The 17761-nt window shown below is 40.0% G+C and overlaps 1 protein-coding gene across 1 annotated transcript in view; it reads left to right on the top strand.

Moving 5' to 3' along the window:
* The window catches only part of LOC111655769 (5-hydroxytryptamine receptor 4), a 44406-nt gene that overhangs the window by 3175 nt on the left and 23470 nt on the right, over positions 1-17761 (top strand). Inside the window, exons 2-6 of the mRNA XM_023407281.2 lie at positions 12005-12086; positions 13072-13251; positions 14041-14241; positions 14628-14781; positions 16193-16857. Of these exons, the coding sequence (XP_023263049.1) occupies positions 12064-12086; positions 13072-13251; positions 14041-14241; positions 14628-14781; positions 16193-16857 (1223 nt within the window). The 5' untranslated portion in view covers positions 12005-12063. The remainder of the gene's footprint in view (positions 1-12004; positions 12087-13071; positions 13252-14040; positions 14242-14627; positions 14782-16192; positions 16858-17761) is intronic.

Genomic DNA, 17761 nt, shown 5'->3' with positions numbered 1-17761 from the left:
TGGTCTCTCTCTCTCTCTCTCTCTCTCTCTCTCTCTCTCTCTCTCTCTCTCTCTCCATCTGAGAGGCTGTGGCATTCAATCTGAGAGGGAAACAAGTGGTGCAAGGTATGGAAGAGTGCTGAAATAAATATTGAATGGGAAATCTACGTCTAAGTTACTTTATATACATACAGTAGGTGGTTATGCACGGTATATTCATCTATACATGGTTGTGTGCAGTATTATGCAATCCGGCTGTTTTTATATTTGTACAAAGAGAATCATCCAATATGGACGTTCTTGTCTGGCGATAAGGTTTGAGACAATACTTTATATAACACCATGTTATAGATGGAACATCTTCACCTTCTCATGTTGAAACAGCAGGTTTATAGGTAACTAAGACAAAGCCACACCCTTACTATACATTGTATTGTCTATTGTCCTGTCTTGTTCATTTTGTGACTACAGTATGGAAAAGTGCTATATTACATAGAACTAACCTACTTAGTTTCTTGCTGTGGTAGATCATTATCAAAACTGTGTTTTACTAACATATATTATGTTCATGTACCTTTTTATGGTAGGAAATGTAATTCTGTATGTTAATGGAGAATTGCATATTTGGAGATGAGACCAGCATGTTGTTTTCATGAAGACCAAGGCAAGTTTTGATAAAACAGTGGATTGCGAGTCTCATTCACTTATCTCACTTGAATTATTCACATTTTTCATTGGTGTAATCAAATATAATCAATATGAAATAGCTGCTCAACAAGACAGCTGTGATAACCCACAGCCCACCCCTTTTCTGATCATTTGCCAGCACAAAGTATTTCAGATATTTAGAGAGAGGGAGTTATGCCTAAGCGATCACATGGGATGCAACATTTTCAAACAAAGCTGAGTCAGTGGTGTCTTCCAAAAGCAATTCCATCGGCCATTGTTTAAATCCCCTCTGATGATAAATCAACTTCATTGCTTTCACTTGACATGGCTCCTATTCTCAGGAAATCTTGTCCAAACCAACATGAGCCTGCCAACATCTTCTGGCATTTCCACATGAACAAAACATATTACACACTGTCCAATCCTTTAAACACACAGCATTGGTCCAATCTAGCGTTGAAAATAAGAACCAACAGATCCTCATCACTCATCTTAAGTTGTTTCCCAGGAATAGAAAGTTCCAATTTTGTAACCTCTGGCAGCATCTGGGAAGAATACAAAATAAATAAAAGGCAATTTGTGAAAACAAGCAGTCATGGTGGCTCACTATTATTACACATTTTATTGCATAAAAGGTTGAATCTGGATAAAAATTCAATCTGATTTTGATTATCTTAGAAGAAAATAAGCACTCCTGCCTCATCCAAAAATTGAAAACATGAAGAGGGCATTATTCCAACACTGGCCAGTAGCCACAAGTGGAGCGATAAATGAATCAGGCAGGTGAAACAAATTGGTGTTGAGAGACAGTGAGTACTTGAGTAACCTGCTTAACAGCAAAAAAAAAAAAGAGAAAAGAAGTAATTCGGGGGAGGGTGGGGGGGTGGTGTGTCAGCTGTGGTCTCTGCCTTCACCAGAAACAGTTTACTTGTCCCTGCTATCGCCTACTGTGCTGTCCTTATTAGCCACTCCCTGTAGGCATGTAGGAGAAAGCCACTGCCTTCGGGCTAATTTTAGGCCGTCTGTACCAACGCCAACTCATTAGCCTGATTCCCAGGGCTATCCAGGCCTTATTCATTATCAGTGTCACCTAACCCAAAGCAACATAAAAGTCTAAGTCTTGGTTATCGAAAGAGATAAGTTATCATATGGGCTGTAGTAAATCCAACAAGATACACTGTAAGCCCTTTGTTTTGGTGCTACTGCTGACACAGTACGGAAACACCTTCTGTTTTTGTCCCGGTCAGAAGGAGCCACTTGGAGATCAGTGCCATATTAATCCAACATGATTCTAACCGTCAGCGAGATCAACAAGTATGTGTATAGTGCATGGTGTGCAGGTGTAGAAGGGATGAACTTGGAATTTTGATTGCAGTTTACTTTCATGCCAGGGTAATGTTTCGTACATCACTTCTCAAAAAAATGACACAAGGTACAGCTGAAATGATCAACCAATGAATCCATCAACAGATATGTAACTAACAACACTTAAGTGATTATCATGAATCAGCACTCACCCGTTCCTATATCTTATGTCATCGTGGAACGTCTCTTTGGTTTGGACTGTTGATTGAACAAAAGAATAGGTTCACATATTGTCAAGTTGATTATAATACAACACTCACATGTCCATATGTACACTGAAAAGGGCATTGGTCACTGTTATTGTTCCTGTTGTCCATATTGGTCATAAAGAGATCTCCTCCTGATGTGATTTCAGTAATGGGTGATGTATGAGTAAGTGATGGGGGACAAAATCCTCTGAACTCTCTTTGTGTTCATTGTAACCTTTAGTAAACACAGCTTTTCTAATAAAATAATACACTCACTGTCTTAAGACAATGAGTAGACATCTCTGTGATTGACACTGCAGACAGCCAATGAGTGGAGCCTTCAAATTCTAGAGGCGAGTAGCTGCTGAAAAAGTGTCAGACACTCTGGTTACCCTCTGATTGTATGGGTTCAGTAAATGCTAGCTTAGTTTCAACTTCAGAAAATCATCAAGCTATATACCTCCTTGACTGCTGATTTTCAGCTGTCACTCTCCAGTTGTTTGATGCTCATTTGACATTCTCTGACTTCCTTGTGTATGAGCACAGACTGGGTTTCCCCTAAACACGTCTCTGGGGCTCAGTGCTCTATAAATTTCAAAATGTATCCAAGCAATGAGCATGGCAAAAAATATCTCACATGCCATTGAACAAATATTAATAGCTCAGTTTCTCCTGAGCATCTGAAACATAATAATCAGCTGTTGTTGTTGTTGTTGTTGTGGTTGTTGTTGTTGCAGAAGAGAAACTTAAACTGTGGTTGGCTATCCTCCCACAGTTGGTATGTTTATCTCTTAATGCAGCTGGAATTAAACTTCGGGCTCATACGGGAAATTCCTGAATCTTTGTTGACAATCTATTTGTGGCCTACAAGTTACTTAATGAAAGAAGCACATAAAGGCAGGGCAGGGAGAGGACTCTTTTTCTCGTGGAACAAGGTTTTTCTTTTTCGCCAGGTGCATGAAGTTGAATGGGACCATTTATTCGTGAGGTAAAGTAACCCAGACACAGTCTGTTGCACACCATCCTCTTCACCGGTCTGGGGCAAATATTGTTGATAACAAATTTCCATTAAATATTATCGTAGGAACATTTTTGTGGAACAAGAGCTTTATGTGACTTGTGCATGTGGAAAAGGAGACCATGCAAAACATCAAGTTAAACATTATCCATCTGTGAATGAGTGAAAGTGGGACTAACAGCATTTTAAAGTATACTTTTATTGTCTTTTTTCATTTAAATTGACATAAGCTGTTTAGAGAAAGAAGCTTTTTTTTAATTATTTATTGGCATATAATTGTTTCCTTGAATGAATTTTAAGCATGATTTCCCGGCAGAGCGCGCACAGAAGGAGATATTGATGTGGACAGTGGTACTATGAGAAAATGGAAAACTGATCAGTACTAACTAAATCCATGGGGAGGCATACAGTGGGTGATTGCCTTGAGTAGATGCTTTATTTCCACAGCCTGCTGGTCTTTTTGCATTTGTTGGTGTGTGTGTGCGGGCGCGCGTGTGTGTATGCGTGTGTGTGTGTGTAGCTCACTATTTGTCGGCCATTCTCCTTTTTACCGCCTTCATCAAGTGAGCTGGCACTCCTATTGTGACGAGCCCAGCGCACTCAATTACCTGCTCACAACCCATTACCCCCCACCCACACATCTTTATGCAGAGGACACGCTCCGTCCTCTACGGGTTGCATCTTGCTCCAGCGATGAGTGCAGCAGGCCAGTGTGTGATTTAGTGCGTCCCTGTGATCGCACAGAAAAGTCAGTGCCTCTACACAAAGGGAGAAAATGAGGAAAATGAGGGGAATCTGAATAAACAGTAATTGTAGTTGACACCATTTATTTGAGGATATGTTTGAGGTTTTATTCAATCCTGTTCAAGCAGTGGTTTTACAGACTTTATGTATTTTCTGTATGTAAAATTTTATTCTTTATTCTTTATTTCGATACCCATTAGTTGTTGCCATGGAAACGACTCCTCTTCTTGGGGTCCACATTAAGAAAATACAGTAAAATCACATGTCCATACACAAAAAAAGGACAATTTTTTCAGTTTTTCAAACTTTACAATAGTTTTGCTCAAGTGCTTAAAAAACTGTAAACAATTTTATTGTAAAAAATTGTATAATGAATCATGGAAGCCTTGTTATCAGTATTCATACTCTTCCTATTGGGGTTATCAGTTTCAGGGTTTTCTCACAAGTGACACTTTTTCTGACATTGATCATCGAGCTTTAAGTATTTCACTTTAGGTTAAACTTCACCAACAAGTTAAGTAATGAGCGTAGTTGAATGGTTTTAAATAACTTGGCAAAACGGAATCTGTTTTTCAGCCACACTGGGTGTTCCAGGAATTCACCAGTCTCTTTCTTTATTTAAGCTGCCAAATATGGTCTTTCAATGGGGGGAAAAAAACTGTCTCCAGATGCTGGCTGGACTGATAGTTTATAAAAACCCACCAGATTAACTGTCCTGTTTGCACATCAAATGCTACATCTACAGAGCTTACGTGGCCTCAGAAAGACACAAAGCCGACAAGAAGAGCAGAAGTTGTCACGTATGTGATCTTTTTTTCCCCCCGAACATTAGAGCCGGGCATGAGATAATGAGTTAATTCTCTGCAGACTTTGTCCACCAGGATCTGTCATTACAGCATCTATTCCAGGCTGATGGCCCATTTGTCCCCAGGAGGTTGTGAATTCAAGGTATGCTGCTGTCACTGCAGAAATCTCCTCTTGTCATGCGCCGATTGAAAATGTATTTTCCTCAGTGACGCAGTAAGGATCTGTTTTTTCATCTGACAAATGTCCAGTTTTACTCACTGATACCACAACAGCAATAATGCAGTTTGTAAGAGTTTTGTCAGTGATCTGGTATCTCTCTTCAGTTTGGCAGTGCAGCATTCAGTTGATAGACTGATGCAGAACATCTTAGCTTTCTTCGGCTAATTCCAAGGGTGTCTGTTGGGTTGTGTCTTTTTAGCTATCTCGCTATCGTTAGCTGACACTCAGGAATTAGGTGGGGATTTTGGGGTTATGTGAATCTCACAACTTCACTAAGACACAATTTGTTGGTGCTCACATTAATTTAGCAGAGGGAAATCTCAGCCAGCTGACTCCCTGTTAATCCATATGTTAAATACAGGAGATTTGACGTGTGGGTGTAAGGGTTTGGAGTTGTTTGAATGTGCCTTTGATGGAGCTGACGGTTGTAAGGTAAAGGGTAGCCTGATGTAAATGACTACTGTAGATAACTTTTGCTGTCGAGTAATTAGCCAAGTGATGTAGTAACTTTTTTAGATTATATTTTGTAGTAAGGTGTCCAACACTGGATCAGGGCTATCATGAGCATTCGTGACCTGTTGTGCTCTATTTTCAGACCTGACACATTTACAGCATCTCATCAGTTATAATGCACGTAGAATTATCTCTTACTGTAGGGAATAAACAGATGCTCTTAGCGAGGCATCAAAACATCACTAGCGCTAAGCAACAGAGATGGATGGGTTATGGAGAGTTTTAGTGACTTTCTGTGCACTCACTCTTTCCACCGCAGATTTAAGTGTATTGATTGCAATTGAGAGTTTAACATTACATAGTTCTACTGCAGAGGCCTTTCCAAACCAGCCAGAGAAGAGTGTCTGTGTGTACTGTATGTGTGTGTTGGTGTGGCGGCTGCTTCTGGTGGTGACAGGTTATTTCATGGTTTTGATTGGCGTCCCAAACCAATTCGTTCTTGAGCAAACTTTACACGTTTGTCATTTCTCTAAATCCTCTGTTTCCTGCTGCTGCTGTCAGTTAACATAATACTGTATAGAACCTCCTTGGCTCAGTGTGTGTGTGTGTGTGTGTGTGTGTGTGTGTGTGTGTGTGTGTGTGAAACCGGATGGTGTTTTTTGCTTTTGGCTGATCATTGTTGAGTGAAACTGACAAGGGTTCTGCTTTCTGTTTTGTTCCCTTTAAGTTCTGCAGCCATAAAAAAAAAATAGTAGCAAAACATATTCCTCATTTTTCCACAAGTTCCAAGTCAAGTGAGATGAAGAGCCTCTGAACTCTCCAGTGTATGATGTATCTGTCTGTATTTATAATGTAATATGAAAATCTGTTTTAAAAAGTTTCAAGATCACATTCTGTTTTCACTGTAGTGCAGAAAAATAGAAGTGCTGATGTTCTGATCCCACTGAGCATCAACAGTGAGCTGGGATGAAATCTTGGATTTTAGGGTCACTATAAAATATTCCTTGGTTCCCCTGCTCATAAATTTTTTTCTTTTTCTTTTTTTTTGCCTATTTTTCTTACGTTGTAAAAACTACACGTTTTGAAAGTTCAGAAGTTTTAAGGAATGAGGGCAAATAGATGGCAGCATCTCTGGTAAAGTTACAGTCCAGGTCGATTTTGGTGACACGTGCCGTTTCTCCTTGACTTTTCTCACAGTGAACGACCAGTTAGCAGCAACCCGATGTGCTAAATTTGAACTTGTGCGAGCTGTGTGGATGGCTACTTAGAGACAAACATAATTCTTTGGCACAAACACACTGGCCTTCTGTGTAAGGCTCAAAGTGCATTAATTTGGAAAGAAACGAGTTTAGTGTTCGGTGATGTTTGCAGATCCTAACATATGAGTAAACAACACCTCCAACACCTCCACCAGTGAGTCCTAATGATACCATCCATTAACATTTAGCAAATGTGTAAAGACGTACTCCAAAAAACCAAAAACACTGACAGACCTGAAAGAAAAAGAGCAGGGGTTTCTCTTTTGTGCTAGCACTGAGAAAGGGATTCATTGTAGAAGAGGGAGAGAGGCCAATTTATACGCTCACAATAGCAGGAAAGAAGACCAGAATGCAATACAGCTACAAAGAACAGCTCGAGGAGTTCTTATTTTCTTGACTGTCTGGCTCTTACTATGCTGTTGCTGATGGGTTGTAGGTGTTAGCGAACATTACTCAAACAAAAGTAGTGTGCACAGTGTATTTGTTGGGGATTATTTTCAGTGGCGGATTAATAAACATTTGGTGCTCTGGTGAGTATTTTTAGCCCCAGGACGATGATGTGCCTGATGTTTGGACACAGTGGAATTCAATGGCACGGAGGAATAAGCTCTATATCAGACTTTTGCTACACAGACAGTTATTGTTAGTGGGATCAATTCATTTGAAGTTTTGGTCTTTTCATGGGATTTGCTGTTCATGATAAAAAAGATATATAGAATATCACCAGACTGATCTTTTAATCCCGCTCTCTTAATGTACAGTACATTAACAATGATTAGCAGCTACTTTACACACACTTTACAGCAGGAGAGCATCTGTCCCAGCTGTAGTTTGTTTAAGACTGTCTTCCTTACTCAAACATTTAAAATTACAGGAGGATAGACTGCAGAACATGATACCTCTCAGTCTCCTTGGCAACTGTACCAGATTCCTCCTCCACATACAGTACAAACAAACAAATGTGCATGTAAGCACAGACAAACACACACACACACAGACACACACACACACACACACACACACACACACGGTTCAGCCCGCTCACAATCTGAGGTGTGAGATTATGTGAGAAGTATTTACTTCCCACCTGACAACAAAACAAGTGCGAGTTAAGGATCACTTAATTTTCTGCATTTGTTGTGTTAACAATGATACAAGGATCACAACACAATATTTCTTAATTAAATGAATGTGATTTGCAACTTCTAGACCTTTGTTACATTACAAATGATCTCAGCATACACTTCTAGGCACATTGTCAAGAGTCAGCACATTGCCAGTTATTCTTGTTGAGATTTGTGAACACATGCAGGAATAATTATTGTTTATGTAGTGTGGAATTCTGCTTGTGTGTGTGCAGGTTTGTGTGTGGCAGAGTGTGCATTTTTTGATAAGTTACATTTTCAGAGTGCTAAGTGCAGTGCCAGATAATGAATAGAAATAGGGTTAGAGGGGAGGAATACACTGGACAAAATAATACAATTTCAGAGAGGAGTGCTCTGATCCTGAACATATGATGCACTTCTTAAGAATTGGAGGCTGTTATACTGTATTTAAAATAATCCTTAGACAAAAAGAATTCAAATGATATGATGCATTGACATCTGAATTGAATTCTTCCAAATTCCATTGTTTGAATCACTGTAAATTGTACTTTATTCGAAGGTGTGCATTGTCACTCACACACTTTTATACCGTCGAAAAGCACCTGTTGTCACCGCCTGTCAACAAAATTTGAGTGAAGTAAAAATTTCCCCCCACAGGCTTAAGTGTAATAACATTGGTGATTCCTTAGCTCTTCAACCAATGCCATCATCAGCTATATACTGTATATATCAGCTATATATATATATATATATATATAGCTGATATATATATATATATATATATATATATATATAGTGAGCATGTTAGCATACTGACGTTACCATGTAGCTCAAAGCACTGCTGCTCCTTACAGCCTCACAGAGTGACGGCATGGCTGTAGGCTCTTGTGTCTCTGTTTAATGTCATCAATTTTTTTATTCATCATGATGAATGAAAAATAAAATAAACTCAAAAGGAACTTTTTTGATTAGTAGTAATTACAACTGTAAGTAATACAGTAATTTAAAAAATAGACAAAAAACCAACCTATTCTCTCCCTGCCTACTGCTCTGCAGAGTTCATTCTGTTCAGTTCAGCTCTGTGTCAGTCAGATGTGAAATGGACACGGTGAGCTGTGAAAACACGCCTCCTTGGATTGCATCACACAAGAAAACCACAGCAACCTGTCAGAATTATAGCTCCTCTCCCTTCACGCTCTCTTTTTCTTTCGCTCCTGAGTTTTTTTTCTTTCTTAGAAATTCATATTAAGCAAATATTTTCTCATTTCCAAGAGTGCGATGTGTGAGTAACCAAGTGAGCAACGAGAGGATGGTGGGTAGTGTTAGTTTTGTTGTCCAGTGATGATTTTTGTGCGCAAGTGTGTGTGTGTGTGTGTGTGTGTGTGTGTGCGAGAGAGAGAGAAAGAAATAGAGAGAAAGAGAGAGAAATGATAATACTGATTACAATTTCCTCTGCGGAGCATTTAAAATGCAAACAGTAATCAGTAATGTTTCAGTGTGCTGTTGTAATTAGAATGCAAAACTGAATCTAATCTGTGCACCATTGTTGAGCTGAATTGTTCCTTCGGGAACTTGACATTTAATTATATTTACTGTGTATAATCAGTGTTTTTGTGTCCTAATTGTGGATGATATTAACTGACCTTTTGGCCACAGGCCCAGGTGCCTAAGGGGTCAGGGGCACCTAAAGGCCTCAGTGCGTTTCACATAAGGTGCTTATTAGATCTTATAACATTTGTTTATTGGCCAGGTGTGTGAAGGTATGAAAGTATGCAGGATTTGATTTACTTTCTCAAGCACTCTTTGTTAATTCTTCACAAAAACTGCTTCCGCCACATGTCATATCGAGCATGGAGTGGACCACCATGAAGAGACTAGAAACTGTCCTGACATTGTGCGCCATTGTCTTACATACAAGACAATTTGAATTGTGAATTATCAGTGTTCAGGCTTGGGCTCTTATGTTTTGGTTGATCTGGTGAATGGGAATCGCTGCAAATTTAGAAATCATAAAACATCTGTGCGGGTACCAAAAGACGGTGGTGGCCTATGGCTCTATCATTTTTTAATCTGTCCATGGTCCACATGCGTTCAGAAAAGAACATACATCACTTGCCCTTGTTAAGTACAGATGGTGGGTTTGCCCTTTAGCCTAGTACAATGAGGTGTTGGTGTAATCTAACACGGTTGTGTTGCTGTCTTCAAGAAAACGGAGACGTTGACAGAAAACACCCTGAACTTTCTTTTGGCGCGCAAAAAAGAAAAAGTGCATATATTTTCACAACCCAATGAATGTTATGTATATGTCAGAGACAGAATGTCTGGACAAGTCAGAAATGGAAAAGCTGTCAACTAGATCAGGGTTTCTCAGCTCGTTCGGCTCTGGGAACCACCAAACAAATCCAGACCAGTCTCGCCGACCCGTACTATATCTGTATTTCTTCTGAGATAAAGTCAAATCTTTCTATGCCAAGATTCAGTCTGGTGAATGATGGATGCTTACGGTATGAAAAAAAATGAGACATTGGGTTGAACTTGCATCTTAGCCTTACCCGGACTACATGATACAAAGACGTGATAAACTGTAAATGGTGAACTGTCTGCAGGAAGTGTTGTTGGCAGAAACGCCAGTTGTCACAGTCTGTCAGGCGATGATATTGACCCTTGACTGCGATAAGACTAGACAGCCGTCATAAAAAGGCAGAGACGCAGCAGCATGTTGTAATAGGTGCTTAAAGCTGATAAGGCATCTACAGTACTCTACTGGTGAAAGGCTCTCTGCTGTCCATCAAGAACAGATACTTAGTCTAAAATGACTAAGAGCATGAGCCCAACCACTTTTAAATGTTCTTTGTCATTTCCTGTTACACTGATTGATTTTGTCACAATCGTCTCAGCTATCGTAAATATAGAGAGAAACTCTATGCACTTGTATCTCATCTTGATGTAGCCTAATCTATTTTGATGTTTTATAATAAATCTATTTTTAGCTATGTGGCACGGCTGTTGGGCTCTTGGTCCACCATTAATACCTGCAAAACAAGACATATTCCCATCAGCCCTAGCTGGGCTTTTTTGTTTAATGCTAATTGGCAAATGATAGCATGCTAACACTCTAAATCAATATGGTGAACATGGTAAAAATTATACCTGCTGCTAAACACTTCTTTGTGAGTTTGTTAGCATGGTGATGTTAGCATTTAACTCAAAGCAGCGCTGTGTCCAATTATAGCCTCACAGAGGCTATAATTGTATATTTTTGTGTACATGATCACTACAAAAAGTACATTGTAGTGAGACAGATGTTAAGATAAAAAAACCCCAAAAAACACCACTGATACTTTTAGACTTAATTTGACAGCTTTAAATAGCCAACAAAAACAAAAAGGAGCTGTACACTGAATCAGAAGTTATTAACTTGACAGAAAAAGAGAAGATCATGTCCATGTGGACATGACCCGGAGTTAATGCTTTAACCTGCTTCATCTGTTTGAAAACGAACTGTCGTCTCGTTACCTCAGGCTTTTGTTGGTAAAATCAATACCTTTACCTTAATTACCAGGTTAAATATGGGCTGCAGGGTCACACAGACTGACCTTCGACAAGGAGAACCAGTATCTGCTGAATCTCTACCAGCCCCAGAGGTGCTGTTCAGCAGCTGATGTCTGACCTTTGATCTTCCTTGACAGGGGAATAAAAAAGGAGAATTTCTCTTGTGGCACTCACTAAAGAATAGTATTGTTATTGCATTACAAAGACAAACTAACATGCTGATAGAATCTGGCAGACACAGCTGCTTCCTGTTGCAGCCTATTTGCCCCATAAATATCACATGCTTTCAAGCTGCGATCCAGTTACTTATTTGAGGCACAAATATCACATTTTTGGCTCTGGATAGACAAACAAAGTAAATCGGACCAGTTTATATTCACAAGCTGGCTCCTATTTCCAGGAAAATGCAGACTTATTGTGCGAGCATGGACAGTTACATCGTATGTGTGTGTGTGTGTGTGTGTGTGTGTTTTGTAGAAAAATGTGAGCATGAGAACTTGAGTCACTGGAGGTCAGTTTCCAGCTAGTGACATGTTGCTCTTTACCTAGATGTATAGATACCTACAGTGATTGTAATGTGTGTGTGTGTGTGTGTATGTGTGTGTGTGTGTGTGTGTGTGTGTGTGTGTGTGTGTGTGTTGACAGGGCCAGAGAATGGGGTGATGAGGACTCTCCTCTTCTGATTTCAATGCAGATGACCAGTGATGGCCACAGCATCACCTCAACAGTAAGTCACAAGTTCAAGCTTTTAAGAAAAACTCCTAACTCATCCTAAATTATCAACAGTAAATCCAGTTCTGTCAAATTTCTAAAAAATATGAATCTGATTTCAGCCTACAATACAATAGGACTTGTCTTATGTCATTTAAAGTAGTAACTGCTACTAACTGTTAAATGAGTGTGACTTTCTAATTAATTATAGAAGCCGAGTTGTACGGACGCACACTATGTAATCACAGTGTCCCTGGTTCTGTTCCACTCTGTTCGGCCCTTTGTTGAATGTCACCCACCACTTTCATGCTCTTTGTTTCCTGCAGATCTTATGCTGTGATGATCTTATGTATGCAGTTATCTACTACCATGTGTGACTACTGACACACTGAGAGTGAGATGAGATGATAAGTACAGAGCAGTAGCATAAAAAGTAGTGGAGTAAAGGAGTGGGAATCAGCTAGCCTGGTTCTCGTCACAGTTCAACAAAACACCTGCCAACACTTCTGAAGCTCATTAATAATCACGCTGCATCTGTTTGTTTAATTCATACACAAACAAAAATGTAAAAATGATAACTTGTAGTTTTAGGAGAAGCTAGGCTAGCTGTTTCCCCCTGCTGCCCAGCCGTATGCTAAGCTAGGCTAATCACCTCCTGGCTTCCTCTCTGTATGTAATGCACAGACATGAGATGGTATGAATTTTCTAATTTAAGTCTTGGAAAGAAAGCAAATAAAAATGTTGTTTGAGGAGGAGTGTGGGCTGGATCATGATAACACAGCCTGTGTCTCTTACCAACATTCAGCACGGATTTCTTTTAACTATGCAGGCAATATTCTTTAATCATAACCAACTAGTTTTAATTGCCTAAACCTAACCCTACCTTAACCATAAGTGACAGATCAGAAAATTATTGTTATTGATATATTACCAATATATATTAGGAGTTTCAAACTGCTGACAATGCTGTGTTTTTCCTTGTATTTGTTTTCGTATTGTAGTTTGTTGGATGACACAATAAACACAGGTAAACCCCGACAACAGGAACAACAGCAGCAAGAAGAATTCCTGAGCTCACTGGAGACGATTGCTCTCACCATCTTCCTCTCCATCATTATTATCATGACGGTGTTTGGCAATCTGCTGGTAATGGTGGCCCTCTGCAAGGACAGACATCTACGGTGAGCCTGTGGTCTTTTTTGCCACAATGGTCCATTCTGGCTTGAACAAAAAAACAATAAAATCCAAACCTATACAAAACACACCCAGACTCAAGGTTCTCCCTATCTACTTTGACAAAAAGCAATTACCTGTTCACTGCCATGAAATACCTATCTTAAGCAAAGTGCAAGTCTGTCAAAACCTGCTTGTATGGTAAGAGACAGATCTAATAAGTTGTGGTATAGTTTGGAAACTGGTTGACAGTAAAGTCAGTTGTGACCTGATGAGAACAGCAAAAACAAGGGGCCAATCCAGGACATTGTTTTGTTCCTGCAAGGCATTCTGGGAGAAAGTGTTCAAAAATACCATTTGAATCAATAATTTTAAAAAAGCTAACGCTACATCAAACAATAAAAAAAAAAAAAAAAAAGAATAAATAAATATGATGTTTCAATAATTTTACTTGGTTATCAAAGCTGTCTGCAAGGTACCTTGACGTAAATATGTCAGTTGTTTGAGTTCTTTTTCTTTAGCAAATTAAAGTGAATCTGGACACGTCTGTTGTTTCCTATTTCTGCAAAGTCATACTGACAGATTGATTGGCAGCAGCTTTAAAGTTTAGAGATGCCAGCTCATTATAGTCAAGTGAGAGATGATGGCACAGTAAAACATACAGTACACCGTGAACCGATTTACCAGTGACTTTTATGGATAATTTCTCAATTCTAACTTCTTTCCTCTCCTGTCCTGTCCCGTCCCATCCTCTCCTCTCCTCTCCTCTCCTCTCTTGTCCCGTCGTCTCCTCTCAGGAAGAAGAAGACCAACTACTTCATTGTGTCGCTGGCGTTTGCTGACTTGCTGGTTGCGCTGGTTGTGATGCCCTTTGCTGCGATTGAGTTGACAACCGGCCAGTGGGGGTACGGAGAGATCTTCTGCCTCGTCCGAACGTCTCTGGACGTCCTGTTAACGACAGCATCCATCCTGCACCTCTGCTGCATTGCACTGGACAGGTTTGTGTGTGGGTGTGTCTGAGTGACTGAGAGAGAGATGATGACAGGGATTTGATTTTTGGCCTTAGTTAACTTACCTTTCAGTCAGAGATGCACGTCAGACTCTGAGATACAAAACTTAAGACTTAAAAACACTGTCAGTCAATCAAAATACAATCCTGTGCCAAAAATAACAAGTATGTAAATTTTTATAACCCAATATAACATAGTGTCTCAGCAGCTGTTCTCAGTTGAGCTCAAGCAAGTAAAAAAAAAAAAAAGACCAATGACTGAGACTGAAAAAGATCATGATCATGTTTGGTTTTGTGTTTAAAGTATATGGAATATTGCTTCAAAAACTGTACACTGTAGTGTGTGTTTGTATGTCTGTGTGTGCATTATTCCAGGTATTACGCTATCTGCTGCCAGCCTCTGGTCTACAGAAACAAGATGACCCCGGTGAGAGTGGCAGTGATGCTGAGTGGCTGCTGGCTCATTCCCACATTCATCTCCTTCTTGCCCATCATGCAAAGCTGGAACGCCATCGGCATCGAGGACATTGTGAGTCCTTAAGATACAGTAATGCACTCAAAAACTGCTGATTGTATTATTATTTTAAGAAAATTATATAACAATCCTAGATCGCCAAAATATATAGCATACTTTAACAAAGTGAAGAGTTCATATACCTCCCTCAAATGCATAAGAGAGATGTTCTTTCTGTGAGGGCAAATGCAGCAGAAACATTTCCAACCTAATATTGTCTGTTTCTAATAACGTTTCCAATCCCTCGAACAATGACACGGTAATGCAGTAATCACAAAACAATTCCAGTCCCTGTGGAGGCTCTCTTGCTGCGAGCAAAGACAGCACTTGAACAAGCATTTTCTACTGGTTTGGATATGTTGTGGCGTGAGATTATTTCAGAGCTGCCTTGAAATGAGCTGCAGGACTCCCAGAGGCAGACGGGGATAGATGAATTTATTCAGCCACACTTAATGAAATACATGGCTCTTTTTCTCTGTCCTTCAGTCAGGCAGCATCCAAACAACAATCTCTTTTTTTAATAGCTGGCTTGAAGTGATATGTCACAGACAAAATTGGAAAAGACTTGAAATGGCTTATGTCTGCACATTTAGGCCAGGTTTTAGTTTGTTATTTTGTTCGCTGTGACTTATGTTTGTCTCTCATCTTTCTTTCAAAAATTTAGAAAATTTCCAATGCACTCTTGCTCCGCTCCAAAAATGAATAGTTTGAAACTGAAACTTCTCACTCCAGCTGTCATAAAGCCGCAAGAACTGATAACATAATAGTGACAATAAGGTGTTCAATACTATGGCACAATATGTCTGCTTGGCTTGAACTGAACATAGTGTTGATGGCATAGTGATTTGAAACTGAGGAGTCTCTGCTCATCACTTTTCAGCTTGAGGTGCTTCTCTACCTGTCATTCAATTTACTTTGACCTGATCATATTTTCAATTTAGGACAAACATCTAGGCAGCTGACCAGATAGGCTCGTATTATTGCTTCTTCCTTTAGACTAGCTTAGCCACTAGCCTCTCCAAAACTCAGAAATATGCCTACTAACACTTCTAATGCTTTCTAATTTGCACATTTTTGTTTGTTTAATCCATACACACACTCAAAGGTAAAAATATCTTTGGGCATATACTGCAAGGCTAGCTGTTTCCCCTTGCTTACAGTCTGATTCCTTTTTTGAGCTCACGCTTAACAACTCTGACTCTGGGAAAGAAAGGGTATTTCCAAAAATGAACTATTTATTTCCTTAACTTAAAGTCTTTGATTGAGAGTGATGAAATTCAGTTATATACAAGTTGCACTGAGAAACTAAATGTTTAATTCTGACCTTGGTGTATTTCTTTGATAGGTAGGTAGGTCAATTTGAGGCATACTTTAAATTATGTACTGTTTGTTCTATTTTTCTGACTGCGTCTCTTCTCCCTTCCAGATTGAGGAGAGGCGAGCTTTGACAGGAGGCTCCAACGACACAAGCTGCGTGTTTCTGGTCAACCAGCCTTACGCCCTGATCTGTTCTGCAGTGGCTTTTTACGTCCCTTTGGCCCTCATGGTCCTGGCCTACCAGCGTATCTACGTCACTGCCATGACCCACGTGCGGCAGATTGAGACGCTGCAGCGTGCTGGCTCTGCTCCCGTTACTGGGACGGCTCCTGTCATCACTGTGAGGTCCTCCACTTCCTCAGATCCTTCGGAGCACTACCATCTTAGGACAACAATGGGTTCCTCCTCTTCAGAGCAGGCTCCTATAGCGAACAGCCGCATGCGTGTTGAGACTAAGGCGGCAAAGACGCTGGCGGTTATAATGGGTTGTTTCTGCCTGTGCTGGGCGCCGTTCTTCATCACCAATGTGGTGGACCCATTCATTCATTACTCAGTGCCCTGGCAGCTGTGGACAGCCTGGCTGTGGCTTGGGTACATTAACTCAGGGTTGAACCCCTTCCTGTATGCCTTTCTGAACCGGGCGTTTCGGAGGGCGTTTCTGGTGATCCTCTGCTGTGATGATGAGCGATACGCACGGCAGGGGAGCTGCTCCTATAGACAAACCCATAGAGCGTGTTCTGCTGCGTCGGTCAACGGGACGTCCATGGCACTGAGGTAAACACACGGTTATGTCATAACCACATTTACACCAGTTTCTTGCTTTCTTCTTCATTCAAAGCAATTGATTTTCATGGTTCGTGTCTCAGTTGGGTTTACTCACAAGTAAAGTTGATCCTTTGACTTTGCATAGTTGGTCAGTAGAAAAAGTATTTTGCAGTATTACACTGTGACTACAACATATTTATTACCTGCAACAGATCTGTGCTCACATCATTTGTTGCAATGAGCACAGAGTGTGAGTACAGAGTGTGTATGTGTGTTTTGTCTCGCTGTCCTCTCTGTTAAAAGTCTATCAGAGAAGAAATCAAGGCCTCAGACAGGAAACCAGGCTCATTTGTCTGTTCCTGCAAAGAGAGATGTACACCACCTTCCTATCAGGGTCAACTGTGCGCAAGTGTTACCTCTTTTCTTTGTATTTTGATTTTCTATGGTGCACTTCACTGTAAAATTGAGAAGAGGACAATAGATTTGACCCTTATCTGAGTCTTTGTCTGCCAGTTTAACAACACTTTGTTTTGTTGCAGCAATTTCAAATTTAGACCAGTTGGTCCAAAGAGCTGCTCCGTTGCTCCATTGCTCTGTTGCTCTCTTGCTCCGTTGCTCTGTTGCTCAGTAAATTCTGAATTTTCAAAGGCTCATTATTGTAACCATGGGATTGCATTTACAAATCAATACAACAACGGGCTGCACAGATTACATTAGATTAGATTACTGCCTTATTCAAGACAAACATTTTAAATAATAGAAATAATTTGCTGTAGATCATACTGTAGACTGGTGGCACATCAATACCAATAGCAGCAAGAGAAAATATCATGGTGTGGTGCAACCATCATCTTATTTGAATTGAAATATTTTTAATATAGGCCATGTGTCATACCCAATGTGTAAATACTAG

Source organism: Seriola lalandi, unplaced genomic scaffold, assembly GCF_002814215.2.
Source record: "Seriola lalandi dorsalis isolate HSWRI2012SDOR001 ecotype SW California unplaced genomic scaffold, Sedor1 jcf7180002054332, whole genome shotgun sequence".
Classification (NCBI taxonomy): Eukaryota; Metazoa; Chordata; class Actinopteri; order Carangiformes; family Carangidae; genus Seriola; species Seriola lalandi.
This window is presented reverse-complemented; position numbering and strand designations above follow the sequence as displayed.